Source organism: Spermophilus citellus, assembly GCF_964194105.1.
Source record: "Spermophilus citellus genome assembly, chromosome: 7".
NCBI lineage: Eukaryota > Metazoa > Chordata > Mammalia > Rodentia > Sciuridae > Spermophilus > Spermophilus citellus.
In genome coordinates this window covers 136,024,023-136,045,785 of record NC_138188.1, presented here as the reverse complement: position 1 = coordinate 136,045,785, position 21,763 = coordinate 136,024,023, and the positions used below count along the sequence as shown (strand labels likewise).

At 33.4% G+C, this 21,763-nt stretch overlaps 1 protein-coding gene across 1 annotated transcript in view; it reads left to right on the top strand.

Annotated features, from left to right (window-relative positions):
• Positions 1-21,763, top strand: part of ROBO2 (roundabout guidance receptor 2) — a gene marked incomplete at its 3' end in the record, with an annotated part of 571,084 nt that overhangs the window by 513,451 nt on the left and 35,870 nt on the right. Inside the window, exons 18-21 of the mRNA XM_081301980.1 lie at positions 3,319-3,501; positions 11,490-11,532; positions 12,975-13,102; positions 18,811-19,092. Coding sequence (XP_081158106.1) covers positions 3,319-3,501; positions 11,490-11,532; positions 12,975-13,102; positions 18,811-19,092 — 636 coding nt within the window. The remainder of the gene's footprint in view (positions 1-3,318; positions 3,502-11,489; positions 11,533-12,974; positions 13,103-18,810; positions 19,093-21,763) is intronic.

The window sequence follows — 21,763 nt, the reverse complement described above, 5'->3', positions numbered from 1 at the left end:
AGGAGACCATTAATTAAAATATTGAAAAATATAATGTAGGACCTAATCCAAGCTTAAAATCAGTGTTATTCTTTTTTTTCTACAGTTTTCCATGGGAAAGTGACTTTTATATGAAAGTGTCCATAAGCCCATATCATTCGTAAAACTTACAGGCACAAAAATGCAACACCATTTGTTCACACACATAACTATCAAGCAATATTTCATGTAAAAATTTTACATTGATTTACAGTTTTTGGGAATCTTGTTTAGTAATATATCTATTGTCTCTCTAATCATTTGGCCTTTTCACGCTTACATTACATAGTTGGTAATAATATGTGGAACAGCTGCAAACTTTCACAGTAATAGGTACAATCGAATCTGATGTGTCTAATTAATTTTTAGTCCAACAAATTAGTTTTGTTCTTCATTACTCTCCAATGGGAGGGAGACATTATATTTCATTATATTTTTTGTCTGCAGGAACAATGGAGCGTTACAGGTCACACACATCTTTGTCTGTGCTCTAATTAGTCCAACTGATAACATTATTTCAAAAATGCAAGGAACATTAAAAAATAGTAACACACCTTGGCAAAATAAGTATTGTACCATACTAAATAATATTCTATTGACTCTTTATAAAAATGAAGGGAAATTTTTCTTTTCTCTTTGCACTAGAAGGTATTTATTTTCTTTTAGGTAACTGTTAATAGTTAAGAAAATCAGCAAATCTAGTACTGAAAATGCAAACTATTTTAAGTACAGTTTTGGTTGTGTTTATATGTATGATTATGGGTAAACTTATTGGAGGAAAAAGTAGACTTACTACCTAAGTGAGTCTGGTTTCAAAACTGGAAATTAATACAAAATAACTTTTGGGAATGAAATATAAGTATGTATAAGGAAATATAAGCAGCTTAACAATAAACCTTCATTTTGATTGTATTCACAAAATAAAAGGTTTTTATACCCTTACTCATAGTCTAGTGTAAGACAGGTCATCAGAATGGAAAATAGGGTTTCAGGGTCCCATATAGTGTTCCAGGAACCTTGTATCCAAACTTAGCCCTATTATCTCTTAGAGATTCAACATCTCTCTAACATGTAAGGAAACATAAAGAGTGTCAAGTATTGTTACAGAAAGTAATGGGTTAGGGCCCAAGGTGTTGTGCATCATTTGTGCCTACACACTATTACTTAACATTCAGTCACTTTGTTGTACTCAACTCCATGTGAGTCTGGGAGATATAAGTTAATTTTCTGCTCCAGGAGAAAGGGGGAAGAGTGTGGTAAACTAGACATTCACAGTTTGACTTATATTTCATTCCCCAAAGTTGTTTGTATTAAAAGTAGTAAATCTACTTTTTCAAATCTAGATAATTCATGATGCCATGAATTTAACAGAAATGCTCTTAAAGTAAAACTCTTACCATTATGTGAGTCATAATTTTCAGTGAAAAAGATACTGTGCATCTATTAACCTCCTTATATGTATCATCTCCTTGAATCTTCCCCAAATGAATGAAGTAGACAATGTTGTTGCCGACTAACTCAAACAGGGACTTAAGATTAGTTATCTTACGTAAGTTCCTTGCTTACCTAGCTAGTTAAGTGACAGAGATGGTACTCCAATCCAGGACTTCAAGGACCATCCTCTTCATAATAGTTACATTGCCATAAGGTAATGACGGTCCTACGCATACTTTTCATGTAATACACTGAAATGTGCCATATATTTTGCTTGCAATTCAATTTTTGAAGGTCTTTGATTAGACACTCACTAGATATGATATTTACTTTACAAATCACTTAATTCCCAAGGTCTGAATTTCTTTATTTATTAAATAAGTATCTGAATGTTCACTCTCTAATGATGTTTTGATTCCATTATTAAAAATATAGATTGAAATATTTTAAATTTTTTTGATAGATCTAAATTTTCAAAACATGACCAAATCCAGAATAATCTTTGTCTAGATTTACACGTATGTTTTAGTTATGAAGATCTTAAAATCATTTTAAAGTTGTTTCTCATATTTGATATTTAATCATATTGTTAAATTAGTCAAATACATGAGATTTACCTTTTCTTTTTTTTTTTCACATCTCAGTGGTTTTTAATATATTCACAGGGTTGTGCAATTGTTGCAGAACAAGGTCATCTGTAGAGACAAAGTGACCAACTGACGTCCTCAGTCACTAATTCTTGTGACCACTGGAAAGATTTCATAGGAGTCACTTGGAATAGTAGACACAAGTTTAATAGAAGGAATAGGAAAAGAATAAAAGGGGACACTCTCAAGGGAGGGAGTGGGCCCTTAGAGAGGAAAAAGTCAACATGTCCTTCCTGCCCACCTGCTTTATTGGGCATTCCAGGAAATTTTCCGGAGTCTCACCCAAATCTACCTCTTGACTTTTTTTGTTTTGTTTTGTTTTGTTTTGTTTTGTTTTGTTTTAAGAGGTTATGAGGGGCAAGGGGGCGGGAAAAAAAGGGAGAAAATTGAACAACAGCAGGGGAGGTAGAGAGGGAAGATGGGAGGGGAGGGGAGGGGAGGGGAGGGGGGATAGTAGGGGATAGGAAAGGTAGCAGAATACAACAGTCACTGATATGGCATTATGTAAAAATGTGAATATGTAACAGATGTGATTCTGCAATCTGTATTTGGGGTGAAAATGGGAGTTCAAAACACAATTTGAGTCAAATGTATGAAAGATGATATATCATGAGCTATGAGATTTACCTTTTCATTAGGTTTTAATTATACATGCTGAACTCTATAAAAAGACATTTTTATGACTATAATGATTTTGTATAGCAGTTTTTCTTTGAGAAAGTTAAAGCATAGTTGTACAAAAGGAAAGGGTAACATGAAATTATATATTTTTGTGTACCAGGAACATTTGAATATAAACAGATCCATGGCCAAAAATCAATTGGTACATACCTGTGTTAAATGCTGTAGTTGCTTCCTTTTCTGAGAACTATTTTTAAAAATATTTTGCTTAACTCAATAAAAATTACTATTGTTTAAATTCCCAGTACTTGTGTGAGTCCTTATTTATAAGGATATAGATCAAGAAATGGTTCAGAATTTTAGCAAACCAAAACAAACAAAAAAAGAGAGAGCAAAATTCTTAGTCATGCTTTTAAGAACATGCCTCATTTCTTCTTTTTAAACATGCAACATATGTATGTTGATGATTGTCACAATTACAGGACAGAACAAATACTATTTGAGCTTACAGGGATTTTCTGTGCCTTTGATGCGCCCCATATGTATTCTGCATTTATTTTTGTCTTCATATTTACTAACACTGTTGTTTCTTCTATAGGAGGAAGGAATGAAGTTGTCATTACTGAAAACAATAACAGCATAACTGAACAAATCACTGATGTTGTGAAGCAACCGGCTTTTATAGCTGGTATTGGTGGTGCCTGCTGGGTAATTTTGATGGGCTTTAGCATCTGGTTGTATTGGCGAAGAAAGAAGAGAAAGGGCCTCAGTAATTATGCTGGTAAGAGACTATTTACAGTTAAGAAAACCTCTTATCTTTAGGAATGTAACGAAAGGAAAGAAAAAAAAGTATATGAACGAACAAATGAATGATTTGGGCTTGTTTTAAAATCCTGCTCTGTAAAATGTGATGATAAACAACCTACTTTCACATACTACTCTTGACCATATCACTTTATGACTTTAGGCAATCTTTTTGCTTGTATCTCCAGTGAAGCGTAATGAGAGTGCACAGTGATAAAATGTTCAGCTGCTTTTCTCAACTAGTTCTTCAAAATACTTTGAACACTATGAAGCCATTCTTTGAAAAATCTGTTTAGGCAACAGCATTACTAAAACACAAAAGGAAAATAAAGGAGAGATTTGGAATCTAGCTTGTAGTATGTCAGGATGCAGATTGCAATAGGAAATGTCCCAGAAGGAAAATACAAACAAGCAAAAATCTCACCAATATTAATAAAACTGATGAGGCATGAATGGAGTGATTTACTCTTCACTTAAATGGGGTGGTCTATTTCAGTGGGAACTGCAGCCTTTTAGAAGGAAAAAAGTAGGAGAGAGGAGCAAAAGGAAAAGGGAAAGAAGCAGATCAGCAGACCAAAATAAAACAAAAAAAACTTGGATGTTCTATTTTTTTTTTAAATAAATTGGTTTTGAATCCTAGACAGAGTTTCAAGGACATTAGATATTGTGACCTTCAAATTATCTCCAAAGGAGGGAGGGATAGAGCAGGTGAGAGAGAGAAAGAGATAAAATCATAAAGTGGGTAAATGAGAGAAGATATTGAATGCTGAAGTTATGTTCAATTACATTTTGATCATAATTTACATTAAATATTATCTCTAACAGCAACAATTCATCCAAAACTGACAATATTTTATACTTTCTAGAATTTGTAAGCGGACCTGTTTAAAATAATATCATCCTACAGACATTTAAACAGTTTCTGAGACATTATATTCAGTCTTCCATTTTTAATAATCAGCAAAGGCTCTGTCAAAATAAATTATTATTAAGACATTTGTGTTTTAACAAAACATTAAAAATAGAAGATTTAATATAATCAAATACAATATGTACATAGTGAAAAATGTACGACATACCACCCATTCAGTTGTATTGCATTTTATGTGACAGCACTAAACATGATAATCTAGTTGTGACATTGTGACTTATCTCTGCATCTTGTGAAGATTAAATTTATTAGTTATTGGTCAAAATAAATTCCAGTAGTAGTAGAAAGGAGTATGGCATATCCATTGAGCAGAGGTTTCCGTGTGGTTGACATTCTACCATTCTCAGTTCTCAGTGGTTCTTGGCTGCCCAATTCCTTATGTTCTGTCATCCAAGTATTAAACCACTGCACCAATTAGAGATTCTTCCCAGAGAGGTGTGCTCAGAACTAACTGCTGAGTATAGAGTCCTGAATATTAAAAAAACTTTCATATACTTTCTTGTTTTGCATTATAGCCCTTTGCCTTCACCCATGAATGTATTGTCTATCAGCCCTTTCTTTAATCAGTCATTATGTAATATTTTATCTCTGTGAGACACACATATAAAAATTAAAAAAAAACTGCTCCTCACATATAAATGATTTAAAAAAACTTAAGGAAGAATTGATTTAATTCAAGGACAATTTTGTGTTTATCCCTTCACTTGACTTTAAAGATAATAAAAGATGAATTATGCAAGTCACTTCAGTGCAGAATTCTAATATATCCATATTTGGAATGATGCATTTTTAAACTTCATACTTCTTCATTCATTTACGACTTACAAATGAAATATCTCTCATAGTTGGTAGGTTTGCACTTTTAGTACAATCACGTTAAGCTGACTTTCTTCTTCTACTACTACTTCTTTTTTTTTTTACAGCCATTCTTTGCAAAACCTATGCACTTAATTTGAAAATATCTGTTGGTCTTTGAGCTTGACAAGAATAGTACATTTCCCATTATCATTTCTCATTGTGATTGATATCCATCTGCTTGTAGAAAACTGCTAACTCGGAATGTGCTATGCCCTTCAAATATTTTGGAAGAAGGCCAAGCCAGAGAAAAGCCTTTCAAAACTTTTATACTGAATTGATAGATGGCTTACTCTCAGAATGGATTTCCCTTCAGCTAGTAATTTGCCTTCTAGCAACTGGTACTCCAGATGAGAAGCAAATGAAAATTTGCCAAACCACAGATACCTAGCATTACATGTCTGATTTGTGATATTTGCTACATATTTTCCTCCAAAAATAACCTGTCTTCCACCTTTTTAAGTTTTCACATTCTTGTCCTTTTATAACTTAAAGAACAAGGGATTTTGAATGAGTAATGGAATATATATTTATCTTTTGTTTCTATTTTTGACATTTCATGTGTGAGCTAATAATCATACATGAAAGAGCAGAGAGATTTCATAAGGGCTTTTTAACTCGAAGGTCTTATAAAATTTAAAGTTTAAGAGCGGAGAGATTTCATAAGGACTTTTTACCTCGAAGGTCTTATAAAAATTATTTTAAAAATTCTTGTGTTGGGCTTGTTTATATTTTGGTTTTCATACATATTTCTTAGTCTTACAATTTTATAGTATAAAAACTGAGGAAGGTAATCAGAAGGAAGGAAAGGAAAGGGATATCGTAAAAATAGAGAAGAGACCCAGAAGACTAGAACAAGGGAATATGGAGAGAGGAGAGAGGTAAAGAAGATGGTATGAGGGAATGGAGCAGACCAAATTGTGAGTTGTGCATGTATAAATATATCACAGTGAATTCCATTATTATGTAAAACTATAATATACCAATATAAAAGTGAAAACTAAACCAAATAGAATTCAAGCAATGTGATTTGATTTGTAAAATGTAGTCTGAAATGTGTATGTATTTTTTTACTACCTGGTAATGTGTATATAGTCTCAAATCTATATCTACAGTCTCTAATTGTTGATTTATGATAAAGCACCTTTTCTTGTACAATCAGGTTCCACTTTGAGTCAATATTTAAATTACTTTATAGCACATTTATTTCAAACTTCAATTGTGGTCATAATTAAATCTTTGGTGGAATTTTCCTGCATTAGAAAACATATTTTTAATGTAATTGGATTGACTGTAAAAAAACAGGCTAAATTTGTTTTCAAACCTCCCTTTTCCTACTTCTTCATTTCTGTTTATCCACTAGAGGAAGGAAAAAGAATTTGTGTAAGTGCAGAATTGCTTTGCAAGGTGTGATCCAAACTCTGGGTAGGATGCCTTAGCTAACTCTATGTAGGCCAAACATTACCCATTGACTCATACAGTAGCTCCTCTGGGACTTGCCATTATTGCAGAAAATTATACTTGAAGACTTAGAAAAGAAGCAACAACAACAACAAAAAAAACTGCTCCTCACTGTTAATACTTTCTTTTAGGTGTCAGAGGGTATAACAGATGTATCAGAGAACAGTAATGGATTAAATTTTAGATTAAATATCAAGAATTGAATGTATATCTATATATTCATATCATCTGGGAGGAAAATCTGGCCTAAACATGTTTTGCCTCTTCACATAGGAGAAAGTAGAGGAACCTCTGAGACAATGTTACACATCAACTTATAATTTTATATATGCATATTAATCACTTACTTAAACTCTTCAGATATAAACACACATCTCAGGTTTTGACCCATAGCAATAAGGGCAGCTGCAAGAACTAAAAGCATCTCTGTGTATCATATCCTATGTGAAATAATATTATACTTCTATAAGCAACATGAAGCGCTATCTACCTTAATTTTTGCTGAGCACTAACAATCTCCATATCACTGCCAATGGGGGTCCTGTTTGCTGAACATATTCAGTCCTTAAACTATTATAAACAATAAAAATTGTAGAAATTTAGATAGAAAATATTAGGTGGTTTTGAATTTGAAGTAAATATTTGATAATATCTGTAATAGTTTTTGTGAATAGAAAAAAGAATTATGTAAGTTGGGAAAAAAATCTATACAGCTTTGATAAGGTTCATATAAATATATTAGTATAAATGTATATAACTGTATTATAATCTGTATGGTAAATGCACAGTACTTTTCAAACTTCTGCTATCCATTTTTCTATTTGTGATTATTGAAATCATCAAATTTAATGAAAGCAAATGTATTTTTCCAGAAGTATAAAGGGTACGTTATGTTTTGTGAATATTCTCTCTGAGGATAACATTTTATGAAACTCAGTAAATATAAACAATTCGTGAGTGAGCAAATTTGAAAATGCTAAACACGTCACACATAGGTTTTATAACTGGTGGTGAAATAAGTTACTTGACAGTACTATCCAAAAGCAACTAAAAGATTTGATGGAATTTTTATACTCTGATTATCTGGGGTGAGTTAATGCTTCTTAAAAAGGATTAATATGCTTTCATATTTGCCAAATAAACATATTAGGAAAGAGAATGAGAATTGGCTGCAACAATGAAGTTTCCATTTGGAGTAGGAAAATGTGACCTACTAGAGATAGGCATTCTGAAAGCTTCATTACCTCAAAATGCCAATTTACCACATAGTTACATTTTCCTCCCAGTTCTGGCAGACATGTAGTATTAATCCTGTCAGATAGTAGTAGACTTACTTTGTATATGTTATAGCTTTGAAAAATCTCACTGGTATGTGGGAGAAATTTCTGGAAGCATTATTAGTATTCAGTTCATTTTTGGTCAAAACTTCTATATGTTATGCCTTGTAAGCTTTTAATTTGAGATTCCACACAGACTTGTGATTAAGAGCTTGTGATAATTAAGTTATTCCAAATTTATTTCTGATGAGCACAAAGTTACTGCATTGTGATTTCAAAATTATAAAAAATATAACAAGAAAAAGATTATTCACCATCGATCTATCACCCCCTCATTCCCACTCCTTCAAGTTAAACTTTTCTTATAAATGAGGACTACCTCAAAATAGCTTTCAGTATCCAATGGCATTTATTTTTATGTTACACATGCCCACACACACACACACACACACACACACACACATATACACACACACACTTGCACGTTTATATATACACATTCATCAAAATGCCATATATGATTTCCATTTTAGAAGTTTTATTTGTTCATTCTAATTTGTAGTCTCTTTTGATGGCCTAATAGACTAAGTTACTCTTGTCCTACTTTTCAAAATGAAATTAATGTAAATATTTTGGAGCAAAGCATTAAAAAAAGAAGTGTGAAAAGATGTCCCCTTTCCTCCCTCGCTTTTAAAACACAGCTAACCAATGTTAGTAAGAGAAAATATGTGTGTGTGTTCTCTTCCTCCTCCTATTGTACTTTCCTTCCTCTTCTTTTCCTCATCTGCCTCCTTCTGTGACAGAAAAATGCAAAATGAAAGATTCCTGTGTATACTAAATTGTATGGAGCCCATTTTAAGTTATTCAGGTATTCCCATAATATTCTGTGAAGTTTTGCCTATGTTAGTAGGCATGCAGAGATAGAGATGAATGACATTATAGAATATTTGACAAACTATTAGCAGTCTAGAATCATTTGAGAAACAAATGTTAATGACAATTAGGACACAAATAAAATGGATATGTCCTGAATACTGAATGTGAAATTAATTATTTTGCTTCCAAATTTAGCTCTCAACTGGCAGATATGGACCATCCCATGTGGTCTATATTCTAGCACATCTGCAAATTAACCTTAATGAATGATATATTTTGATAGTACTTTGAATGTTATGTCATACTGCTTTAAACTTCACATTTGATGAAAAATGCCATTGGTTATCTCATAGAGTTAAGTACAACTCAATTTTTGTGACTCTGCTTCAGTTTCTTTTCTCTGCTATACTTTATTCCTATGGCAGTAACAGAAATTTTGGATGATGAAATAAAAGTCATCTAAATTAGGGAGAACTATGTAGCATCTCAAATCTCTTAAACAGCACAATTTTGAGATGCATCCCATCAGAACCTGCTTATTTGCATATTTGCAATGATGTTCACAGCATTATCTTAACTCCCTTTTAGCAGAGTAAAACAATCACTTGATATTCCATTAAAACGCCACATAACTGAAAAGTCACATCAGATGGAAAGCTAATTAGCTGTACCACTTTCACATTGTGAAAATGCATTTTTACATGTGTGTGTGTCCTAATCAGGCCTTTATTGAATACTTCTAGTGCTCAATTTTTTTGCATTAATTGTTTCAGATTAATTCTATTGTGTTCAAAGCAATTAATAAGAGGCACATTGTGATACAGTTGCACTGCTGATTCATGACTCCCAGCCCTGAAGTGACTCTGTAGTGATCAGTATTTTTTCATCATTTCTGCGGAGCTGTCTACTGCCAATTCTGGGCAGATGTTAAGGTTATGTCAGGATTGTTGTACAATGCATTTGAGGTGTTACCTGAAAAAATGAAAAGGTTGTATATTTCAGATCCCAGTTTGAAGGCCCTTATTTATTTTACTGTCTTGAAATCCTGATGGACCCTTGGAATTATGTTCATATTGCCTGGTAGTGTCATGAAAAGTAATGTTACTAGATGACCTTTCATATGGGCCCAGGAAACTATGCTTGGAAACTTACAAAATTTAAAGAGTTATCATATTTAATAGCTCAAACCTGAAAAGCAGAAGAATTATGGAGAACCATTCAAATGAAAAAGTATCCACTGTTTGTCTATCTTAAGTGGAAATATGCTTGTTTACTTGAAATATGAATTCCTTCATTAAAATTTTAGTTAATTTCACTTTTAGTCACCAAGCAACAACTTTTAATAGACATAATTATTCTGTTCCAAAGATAAGACGTATTGTTTTCACAACTGTGAAAATGGTATTTTTCTTTCATCCCCAGGGATTGATTTACTGACCCTTGCTTTTATGTTTGTTTTGTTTTGATTTGATTTTAGAATTCCAAGTTTATTGCAATTTTGTAATCTATAAGTTTCTTAACAAATACCTTGTCCATAATTTTCTAGTTAAGTAATTTAGTGGCAAAACTTGGTACAAGCTAGTGTGAAGCTATTTTAGACTTTATAATCATTCATATTCAGTTTTCATTGGACAAATATTACATAAATTTGAGTGCAATTTGCTACTTCAAACATTATAGTATGAAAAGTATATTACCTTTTTCAGGTATGAATCATTTTGAAGTCTAAATACATTTGGCTTCAACAGTTTGGGATAAGGTGATGGCCCTCAACTGATATTTGCATTCTTTGGCTGTTCCTGGAAGTCCACTTGCTCATTGTTAGCTTAGTGGAGTGGAAGACATTGACTGGAGGGAGTGGCTTCATTGACCTTGGTTCTACTAGATACTAGTGGACATTGTTAATAAGTCACACAGTTTTGTAGAAAACTTTAACTTGTGATCATTACATATAATTGGAGTCTATTTAGTATAAATTGGTTAAAATTTTATTTTCATGAATATGTTATTCTCTATTAGTTACAGTTTACATCTACTGTAATTATACCTATTCAATTCATAGTAACTATTAGCATACTTAAAAGGATCTATGATGATAAGCAATGTGTAATAATAGTTACCTGTTTTTCTTATCTTGTTGGAAGGACATTACCTGTTAAAACACTCCTGTTTCAATTTCTAGTATATATTTTGCTTTATGCCTTGTAATTAAGATAGTTTTATGTTAATACTAGCAGTTTGATTTGATAACTCTTCATTAATGCTGTGACAATCTTCCAGGACTACTAGGTCCACCACTCATAACAGTGTTTGATGCCTAAATCCAAATTGCCATACTTTTGACTTGAAGAAACTTGAAATATTCTATTAAAGTTGGAGCAAGTGATGACTTTGCCCTGAGCCAAACCACTGCTTTTTACTATCTGCACAATTATGTTAATTATATTTTGTTAAAATTCCCATAGGCTTAGGTCTAAACTGAGGTCCAATATGCAGTTGTTATTAATTGTAATTAATATTGACTACTTATGTGTGTACATGTCTTTCTGTGTTTTTTTTTTACAGTTACATTTCAAAGAGGAGATGGAGGACTAATGAGCAATGGAAGGTATGCTAAGGAGATTCTTTATTAGTATTTTTAATCAGGACTAGAAAAACTCTGTAGTAAGAAGCTATTATTGTAATAAACGATCACTTATAAGTCTGAGAATTCTAGGAGGAATTAAATGGCTTACTATTAGGTTTAATGATCTATCTGTTGTGCACTTTAGAGGAATCAAGTCCAGATGTTTCATATCTCCCAGATGCCCCTGAAGAAATTAGTAGTAAATATCACAAGGAATGTGTTCATTTGTTAGAAGGATGTTTATTGCATTAATTAGACATTAGCAAATGAAGTTGCTGTTGTTTAAGACTCCTTATTGGCTCACACTAAATTGCTGTGAGTGAACAATTACATATAATCGATCACAAAGTAAATGATTCATGGATGATGAATAGGCTGGGGATTGATAGGACTAGATTCCACAACTTTGGATACTCAATTGAAATTGATAAAAGCTGATAACAAACCCATATATCCTCATCTATTTTCCCTTTGCCAATATGGAGATTGTAATTAGGCTCTGGTAATAACTTCCAATCTCCCATTTAATCAATATTTTAGCAAAAAGAGATTAAGTCTAATGAGAACTAGTGGATGTAGCAAGGAAGCAGTTGAATCTTCTTATTGCAGTTTCCATAGAAACACGTTTCTCTTAGGTATTATACCAGAAGGGGTCTATCAACAACAACAACAAAAAAGTACAATGATTATAGATGTTCTATTTCTTTGTAAATATGTTAATAACCTGGAAAGGAATCAGAATCCCATTTTAACATTAAAGAAGGGAATTCTTTATTAAATACAATGTGAAGGAAATTTTCCTTGTAGACTATACTCACATGCTGGAGCAGATCACAGGGTGTCTTTTTTTGCCTTCAGAAAAACACTTAATAGCCCCCTGATATTTTGCCATTTAAAGAACTTGGAAATGTGCTATTGATGGAACAGTATAAGAACTGTTCATTAATTTCTTTCAAGTTCTTTGCCTCTAAATCAAACATGAAGGCTCACAATAAGGGTGACAGGCTAGAGGACAGATTCATGTTGGGACTGCAGTTACTGGGAACAAAATAACCCAAAGTCCTGGAAATGGCTAATACCAAGAAGCCATTCCGAAAGATTGTTCCCTTGAGGTGTCAATTTATCATCAAATCTTGTGTGGGGTTACTACTATTGCCAATTCCCACCAGTTTCAGGGTAGACATCTGATTTCTTGTGGATTTTGACAGGGTCTCAGGCAAAGACACTTCTTCCACTGACAGGGTTGATCTATAGATAGCCTTAATGAACTGCCAAAGTTCCTTAATTTTTGAGAGCCTGCACATTTCAATTCTAAATTCAATTAAAATCTTCTTAAATTCCTTCACCCTTTTTAGTGCATGAGACAGGCATTAACATCTTTCATTGAGCTCCATAGACTGATTTCCTTTTCATTTCTGTCTTAGCCGTCCAGGTCTTCTAAATGCGGGTGATCCCAGCTATCCATGGCTTGCTGATTCATGGCCAGCCACAAGCTTGCCAGTGAACAACAGCAATAGTGGCCCAAATGAAATTGGGAATTTTGGGCGTGGAGGTAAGTTGTATTTTTAAAAATAATGTTATTTTTCATTTTTTTCTGTCTTCATATTCCAGATTATTTTTAAGAGATAGAGGGTATTTCTTCCATAGTTAAAAGAATAAAGCACATATACTAACATTGCTGTATATTTCCTAAATATTTTATTATAAAATTAGTGTGTCTATAATACCTTAAATAATAAAGTAAAGGAGGTCATTATTAATGTGGAGGTATTCATAATACATTTGGTTTTTAGGAATATCAGTAGAAGGTAACTAAAATCATGAAGTATGCTGATAATTAGGGTTTATGCTTTTGGAACAAATATTTCATTTTTCAAAATCTCATTCAAGGGCTGGGGATGTGGCTCAGGCGGTAGCGCACTCGCCTGGCATGCGTGCGGCCCGGGTTCGATCCTCAGCACCACATACCAACAAAGATGTTGTGTCCGCCGAGAACTAAAAAAAAATAAATAAATAAATATTAAAAAAATTCTCTCTCTCTCTCTCTCTCTCTTTCTCTCTCTCTCTCTCTCTAAAAAAAAAATCTCATTCAACATGTATTTATTGAGTACCTCCTGTGTACCTGGCACTATGGCAGTCAGAAAGAATATAATATTGGTATAAAAAGTTATCATTCTTACCCCCATAATATTTCATGTGAAGAAGACAGTTAACTAGTTGGGGTGGCATGTTCAGAGAGAACTTTCTATTCTACAATCATTAATTGCTATTCCAAAGCAAAGATAAAACAATGCAAAGTGGCTGACATGCTAATACCTCCAAAATTTCATGCTAAACTCCCCTCCATAGGTTTTTCTAAAGAGACAGAATTGTATCTAATATAAATAATGACTGCTTCCTCCCAAATGAAATTTTTCTTCTGGTGGATAGGTTAGTTTAGATAAAGATGAGAGGAGTAGAGAATTCCCTGATTGGCTCAGCAATTATACATAAGTTTTCTCCTGGTACAATACTATGCAGACAGTAAATGGACTTGAACTGCCTTATCAGTACCCTGATAAGAAAGGCTGAAATAAAGGCTGCCCAACTGGAGTAAGAAAATGTTGTAAAAGGAGTGTTATTTAAATTGATATCTGAAAGAGGGACAGGAATTAGCCAAAAGTATAAGAAGGTGTGTGGAGATAAATTACTATATTTTAAGGCCAGAAATAAGAGAGACATTGGGCTGGGGTTGTGGTTCAATGGTAGAGCTTTTGCCTAGCATATGTGAGGCCCTGGGTTCGAACCTCAACACCACATAAAAATAACAAGATAATAAAGGTATTATTGTTGTCTATCTATGATGAAAAAAATTAAAAGACAAAATGACAGACACTCAACCTATTTAAGAAATGAATAGGAGTCTGTGGATGTAGCTTATTGGTAGAAGACTTCTCCAGCATGACCAGGGGCCTACGTTGATTACCCAGCACTGAAAGGGAGGGTAGGTGAGGGGATAAGAAGGAAGGGAAAGATGGAACTTCCTAACAGTTGAGTTCAACGATGTTAGAAAGCACAAAGGGATAAGAAATAAAAGATGTTCTAAGTCACATTAAGAGTTTAAACTTTGTCCATAGGGTAATCAGAAATTATTGGTGGATTTTTAAGAGGAGAATGCTGAGATGTAAACACTGTTTTAAATCATTCAGGCTTCTTCTGGGTGGAGAATGGAAAAAGTAGAAAATCGGAGTGAGGAATTAGGAGATTCTTGTAAAGCAAAGCAAATTTAGATAGACACACTAGAAGATTTCCACACTTGGAGAATTAATTTGGAAGACCCAGGGCTGTGCTAAACTGTTCCAGTTCTACTAAAAGCTGCAGTGGATTTCACATGTATGACTATATAACCATATTCACTTAAGAAGAAGGGCTGGGCCTGTGGCTCAGTGGTAGAGTGCTCACCTAGTATGGGTGAGACACAGGATTCAATCCTCAGCACCACATAAAAATCAATAAATAAAAATAAAGGCATTGTGTCCACCTACAACTAAAAAAATTTTTTTTTAAATTTGGAGGAATCGTGGATCGTTGCATTTTCTCTTCAAGATGGATTAACAATGTATTTGCATATAAAGTAATACCTCAAATTATAAAGTTACTAAGTATTTCATAAGCCTGATTTCTATGAATATCATTTCAATTAACTCCTTTTCCTTTTTGAAAATAAAATATAAAGATAACCATCCCTACCTCATAGGTGTGTAATTAGAATTTAAATGGATGACAACATATAGTTTTCACACAGAGCTTAACTGCATAATCAACTCCCAAAAGGTATCAGATTAAATGAGAGAATACAAAGAAAGCTGTAAGTTTCTTTGACTTCCTGCTTTCTCTCTGTATGCCTTTACTCTCCCCTGGGAAGTTTGTATGTCTGAGTATTCCCCACCAAGGAAACAGATCATCTTTCCCCTAATATGCAGACTGATTTTTGCCTTAAGGAATTCTGTTCCCAAAGTTTTTATCAGTCAATAATAGCTCCCTATTTTACACTTTGTATTAGAACATCACAAGGTTCTATCTTTGTATCAAGAGATACATGCCTCAGATGGAGAAAACATTTTCTTTTTCTGTTGGCTAGCAAGATAAATTAACATCTAAAATGTCTTAGTCCAATTTAACTGAAGGTAGAATGCAAGGTTTTTCTTCCATTTCTACCTTATTTTTATGGCATAAACATCAAGGCCAAGACAAAGTTTTTCCAGTTTCTACCCACTCTCTCTTCAATTTGATAGTCATTTAAACACTTGTGCCAGAAATACTGTAGGACATTTTTGTATATTTAAATTTACATCTTTTGCATAATTATAAAATACATAAACATATTTACATGTTTAAAGTCAAGAGACTAGAGTTAAGCAAGATAATTTGAGAAGTGGATATAGAATGCACGTCTGGTGGATTTTTAATGCCTCTGCTATTTTATTTATACTGCTGTGTAGTCTTAAGTTGGGTTCATATGTATGATTTTATAACCACATTCACTTAGAAAAATAATCATGGATACTAACATTTTCCCTTTACAAATAGAATACCAATATATGAATGTAATGAAAATCATATTTTGAAAAATGAAAATATTAATTATCTCATAATTTTGCATTTTACCAATGCAAACTATGAGAAATTCATTTAAACATTCCATCAGCAAGCGCTTCCTCTCATAACAGTGGGTGAGGAATTATGGTAATGAAGGCATATATCCAATAGGCTCCTGTTTTCAAGTAACTTATGATGCCGTGAGGAAGGCAGTCCTTCATACAAATAATTACATTAGGCAAAAATAAAATAAATCCATGAATACAAATAAAGCCAAGGTACTCAAAAGCTGCACCACTAATCCAAACTGGAGTCAAGGTTTCTCAAATTCATAGGTTTCCAAAACAAATGTTAACAAGTGCCAGTCAGACAGCATTAAGGATGGGTTGGTGGGGACAGTAAGAAATGTTAAATGGATAGTCCTTCCTAATGATAGCAGCACTTATTCAGAGCCAGCTGGTTGAATGGAGGGCTGGTCCAGAGTTCCAGAGTATTTGATGTTATAAGATTCTCCTCCACATACAGATATTCATGTGTGATCCTCCAATATTTCAACGTTGGATATAATTTAATTTAGTTTTTGAAAATGTGGGAGTGATCAAATATTTGAAGACAATACATGCAGCCCAAAAATCAATATAGAAGCACTTAGGCTGGAAGGCTGACTATAATTTCATCTAGCAGGGAAAGAGAGATACTCTATTTCCAGAGCCATAACTTTAGTGTTTAGCTGTTAGTAATATTATGTAGAATCATATTCTTGGACAACATTGTTCCATTTTTTTTAATTGTTTGAGCACAGAACCCTTTCAATAACATGTAACTGAAGGGACTGTGGAGAATTGTAAGTTCAAGATATGAGAAACTGAGGTCCATGGAGAAGAAACATTTCTATTCAATTAATATTCAAATATTCAGCAGTGAAAGATAGGTGGAGAGAGCCCAAAAACTTATGCAAAAAAAAGATCTGTTTTTTTGCCAATTTTTGATATAGTATTAAATATTCAAGGTTTTGAGAATTAAAAAAATGATACTAATACTTGAGAATGAACAATGCTTCTTAAAATCAGATTCTATAATTATTAATCACAAAAAAGAATGACAGAAAAGCAATTTTCATATTCTGAAATCTAAAAAGTTTCTTGCTTATGCAACCTAGCATAATTTAAAATGTGAATATGTGTAACAATCTCACTGAGATGCCTTTAAAATCTTTATTTCAATAAACATCCACATATTTGTAAAACAGGTTGGTATTCCAGACTTTCAAAACTTCAGAAAGAGTGAAATTGCACACTGTACACAATATATTATAAATTTCTTGTCACTGTTATTAATGAAGTTTTTTTTCAGTTTTTACAAAATTCCAAAGAAAAGCTAATACTTCTGGGCTGGGGATGTGGCTCAAGCAGTAGCGCGCTCGCCTGGCATGCGTGCGGCCCGGGTTCGATCCTCAGCACCACATACCAACAAAGATGTTGTGTCTGCCGAGAACTAAAAAATAAATATTTAAAAAAAAAATTCTCTCTCTCTCTCTCTCTCTCTCTCTCTCTCTCTCTCTCTAAAAAAAAAAAAAAAAAAAAGCTAATACTTCTGTAAGAATTTTTATTTCAAGTACTATGGGCATCATCAAATCTAAAAGTTTTAAAGACAGTTGAAATGTCTTATAATGAAGAGATCGAGTAGGTTTCATGACCTCAAGTCCTATGAAGTGATATTTTCAGAACATACATTATTAAGGACTGCACTATAATTAGATTCATCTTAACTGTACATGATTAATACTAGAGTTAGTGATTTCTCTTTTAGATTCACTTAGTGTCTTTCTTCTGAAAAGGGAAAAGAGCTCAGGAGCGAGGTGGCAGATCTGAATTATAAAGCATCCTGTAAAGATAATTCAGCATACCAAAATGATAAATGGACTGATTGATATTCAGTGTTGTTCCTGAAGTTTAATTTTACTCGTGCTGTATTACAACGTGAAACTGTAATTCTCCACTTCTAAGTGTTGATAGCATAAATTAAACTCACTGATCACTAAGGTTGCTTTTTCTATAGTTAAATCCTGCTATATTATGGAAATGACTTATTCATGAAAATTTTCCTTTGTTATCCAAGAAAAAAGAACACATTTTCTACCATCAGTTCTCCATTTCTGCAGTTATAAAATTCGATCACATAAATGTCAAGTAAAAACTTCAGAAAAATGGATTTCAAAGTCAGGGTCGTATAATTTTGGAAATTTTTACAACTATTTAGCAGCCATATTCCATATCTTTGGGGATGAAGTGGAAAGAGCTGTTTTCCGGCATGATTTGTAGATTCCCTCTGTTCATTGCTGCTGTATCTTGCTACCACTTTCCATGATTCTAAAACACAGTGAACAACTGAAAGCATTTTTCAGTAGTGAAATATCCCAAACTTCTCATTCCTGGTTGGAGGAAATGGGGGAAGGGATGTGTTAAGCAGTGAGATGTGAAGGACGAGCAGTAGGCCTGCCTGTCACTGAGGTTGATAGCTTGGCGATGGTTGTATATCATCTACCCTTCATTGGTTCATGAAGCCCATCTCAGCTGAAATGCAAACGTGTGGCATGACACATTTATTTTTCATCTTCAATCCTGATAGTTTTGGGCTTCCTGTGCGTCATTAAATTGTTTCATTTCCCTATGTTCATCACAGATGTGCTGCCACCAGTTCCAGGCCAAGGGGATAAAACAGCAACGATGCTCTCAGATGGAGCCATTTATAGCAGCATTGACTTCACTACCAAAACCACTTACAACAGTTCCAGCCAAATAACACAGGCTACCCCATATGCCACGACACAGATCTTGCATTCCAATAGCATCCATGAATTGGCTGTCGATCTGCCTGATCCACAGTGGAAAAGCTCAATTCAGCAAAAAACAGATCTGATGGGATTTGGTTATTCTCTGCCTGAACAGAACAAAGGTAACAATGGTGAGTCACATTCTTCTGTCCTGAGAAGTTAACTTCATATCATTTGTGCATGAGATAGAAATTAGTATTTGTTGTTCAATTCAGTGATGCATTACCAGGTTTACTACCTAAACTAAAAAAACATACTGGCATGTATTCAGTACCTTGAACAATTCCTACCACCACCGCCACTGCCTCCACCGCCGCTACCACACACCAACACCAATCGGGTTCATCCTTTCAGCTCTTTTTCAGTATAGTGATCAGCAATCCATCTGTACTTCCATTAGGACAGGCTAGACGAAACATTCCTCCACTCTCCCACGACATCCGCTTCTGAGTTGCTAACTGCATGTTCTGCATGGGCTTGTGCTGTGAACTAATCACATGATGCCACTATGACCTCTGCCCTTTAACCCTTAGCCTTACTTTACATCCCTGACTACCGATTGGCTGAGGGATTGTCTAATAGAATGCCACACAACCAGTCACAGGATTTCAGCACCACCAGCTCTCACAACAGCTCAGAAAGGAGTGGCAGTCTCTCAGGTTGGTCTCATCACAGTAAGGAGAAATATTTGTTTGTCACCAGCATATGACCTGTGTTCCCTAACAACTGATGAGGAAATATTGAATTGCAAGCCACTGTCAGGCATTTATCTTTCAAATGACAATAGCAGTTGATCCTGATGAAATTATGCCTTGGTGGGGGTGGGCAATAAAAATCATTGTCATCAGTTACGTACTAATTGCACAATAATGTATTGAAAGAAAAATAGTGCCATTTTACTAATTACTATTTCTTAAAGAGCAGATTAGTTCATTCCATCTTGAACCAAATATATGAGTCCAAAGAACTTTATAATAAAAAGATCATTCATGAAAGTTAATTCCAGGCCATTGATATCAAAAGATAAATTCAACTGAAATGAAAATAATCTTGGAGACTTTTAGGGCAACCTCTCAAATATTATGTAATAGTTATCTATTCAATGATTACTAAATACAAATGTTAATATGTAAAATTATTTTTACTTCAAAAAATACAATATTTGGGGCTGGGGATGGGGCTCAAGCGGTAGCGGGCTCGCCTGGCATGCGTGCGGCCCGGGTTCGATCCTCAGCACCACATACCAACAAAGATGTTGTGTCCGCCGAGAACTAAAAAATAAATATTAAAAAAAAATTTCTCTCTCTCTCTCTCCCTCTCCCCTCTTTCACTCTCTCTTAAAAAAATACAATATTTGATAACAACAACTATTTTATGCTGTCACTTTTAATATATATTTGAAAAATATCAACTAAACCAACAAGTGTAAGGAAAAATGCATTTTATTGGATAGAAATATATTCCTATCCTAATGAGTTATCCTCCCTTTGTATGTGAGGATATTGTATTAACCACATTGTAAATTCCACCTATTTACATCACATGTCTTTATCTGCCTACTTCTGACTGGTTCCTGACTCCACTTACTTAATATGCTTAATTATATGCTAATTGTTTTTATGGAGTTTTTGTTTGGTTTTTTAAAATTACATATTAATAGTAAAGGATTATAGTGTACTATGATACTGTGCAGTCTCCCAGGCATCAAGACTATGAAGAGTTAATTTTTTCTTATCATTAGGGTTACATTTACTAAATTACTTTTCCTCAGGAGATGGAACCTTCTCAGAATGAAAATGTTAATGCTCTCTCTTCCCTCCAAAATGACTCATTTGCTCTTCTTGCCTATTGGTAGGATTAGGTACATTATAGAATTCAGAAAATTTTAAACATCTGTTATGAATTTAAACTGGCTTAATAATATAAGGGAATGTTTTGAATGACCTTCTATGTCATTTATGCTGGCATTTATTTATAATTAGTCCCACAATTTTTCTGAATAATTAAAAAGTAATTTTGTTGGATCTTCCTTTTTATTTCATTAAATATATGTAAAGATCAAGCAATATATGAAAAGAAATCTCCATATTGCAAGCCATGGACTCCATAAGACCTGTGAATCTTTCATTAAATGTTCTGTATAGATTGATTGTCACCGAATTTAAAAGTTATCTTTTGAGTAATTGTAAGCAGAACAGGATTCACAATGGTGCTTGCTGCTTTTTGAATCCATTAATCTCTTGAGTGACATTTACATATATCCAGGAATTATATTAACTACTTCATCTACATTTGAATACAGGATTACTTGAATTGGTGATAGAAAGCATTTTTTAGTAGGTAAGAGTGAAGTGATTATTCCTTTTACAGTTTAGTCTAATTGAGTTTAATATTACACTTTTTGTTTAATTCTTTTATTTATAGCTATGTTTCCTAGGGGCCAAATCTAAGAATTAACTGCCCCATGGCCAGCTAATCATATATTATGGGATTTTTCTAATCTGTGCACATTGGTGTAACCAATTTAAAATAATCACAGTGACAAAGAAAATTGGGCATTTCTGAATTATTTGAGTGAACTTCTTACCCTCTTTGAAACACTTTTATAATGCATTCAATATATATGTTCTGAGTACTTCTTGTTAAAAATCCAACCAGTAAAAACTATACAATAAAACTCAGATGTTTTAAAATAGTATCTGAAATCATAGTTGTATGTGTATATAATATAAAATATTGGTAACAATAGCTAAATCTTTTAATATAATATTTTTAAATAGACCATATGTTTAATTTTAAAAT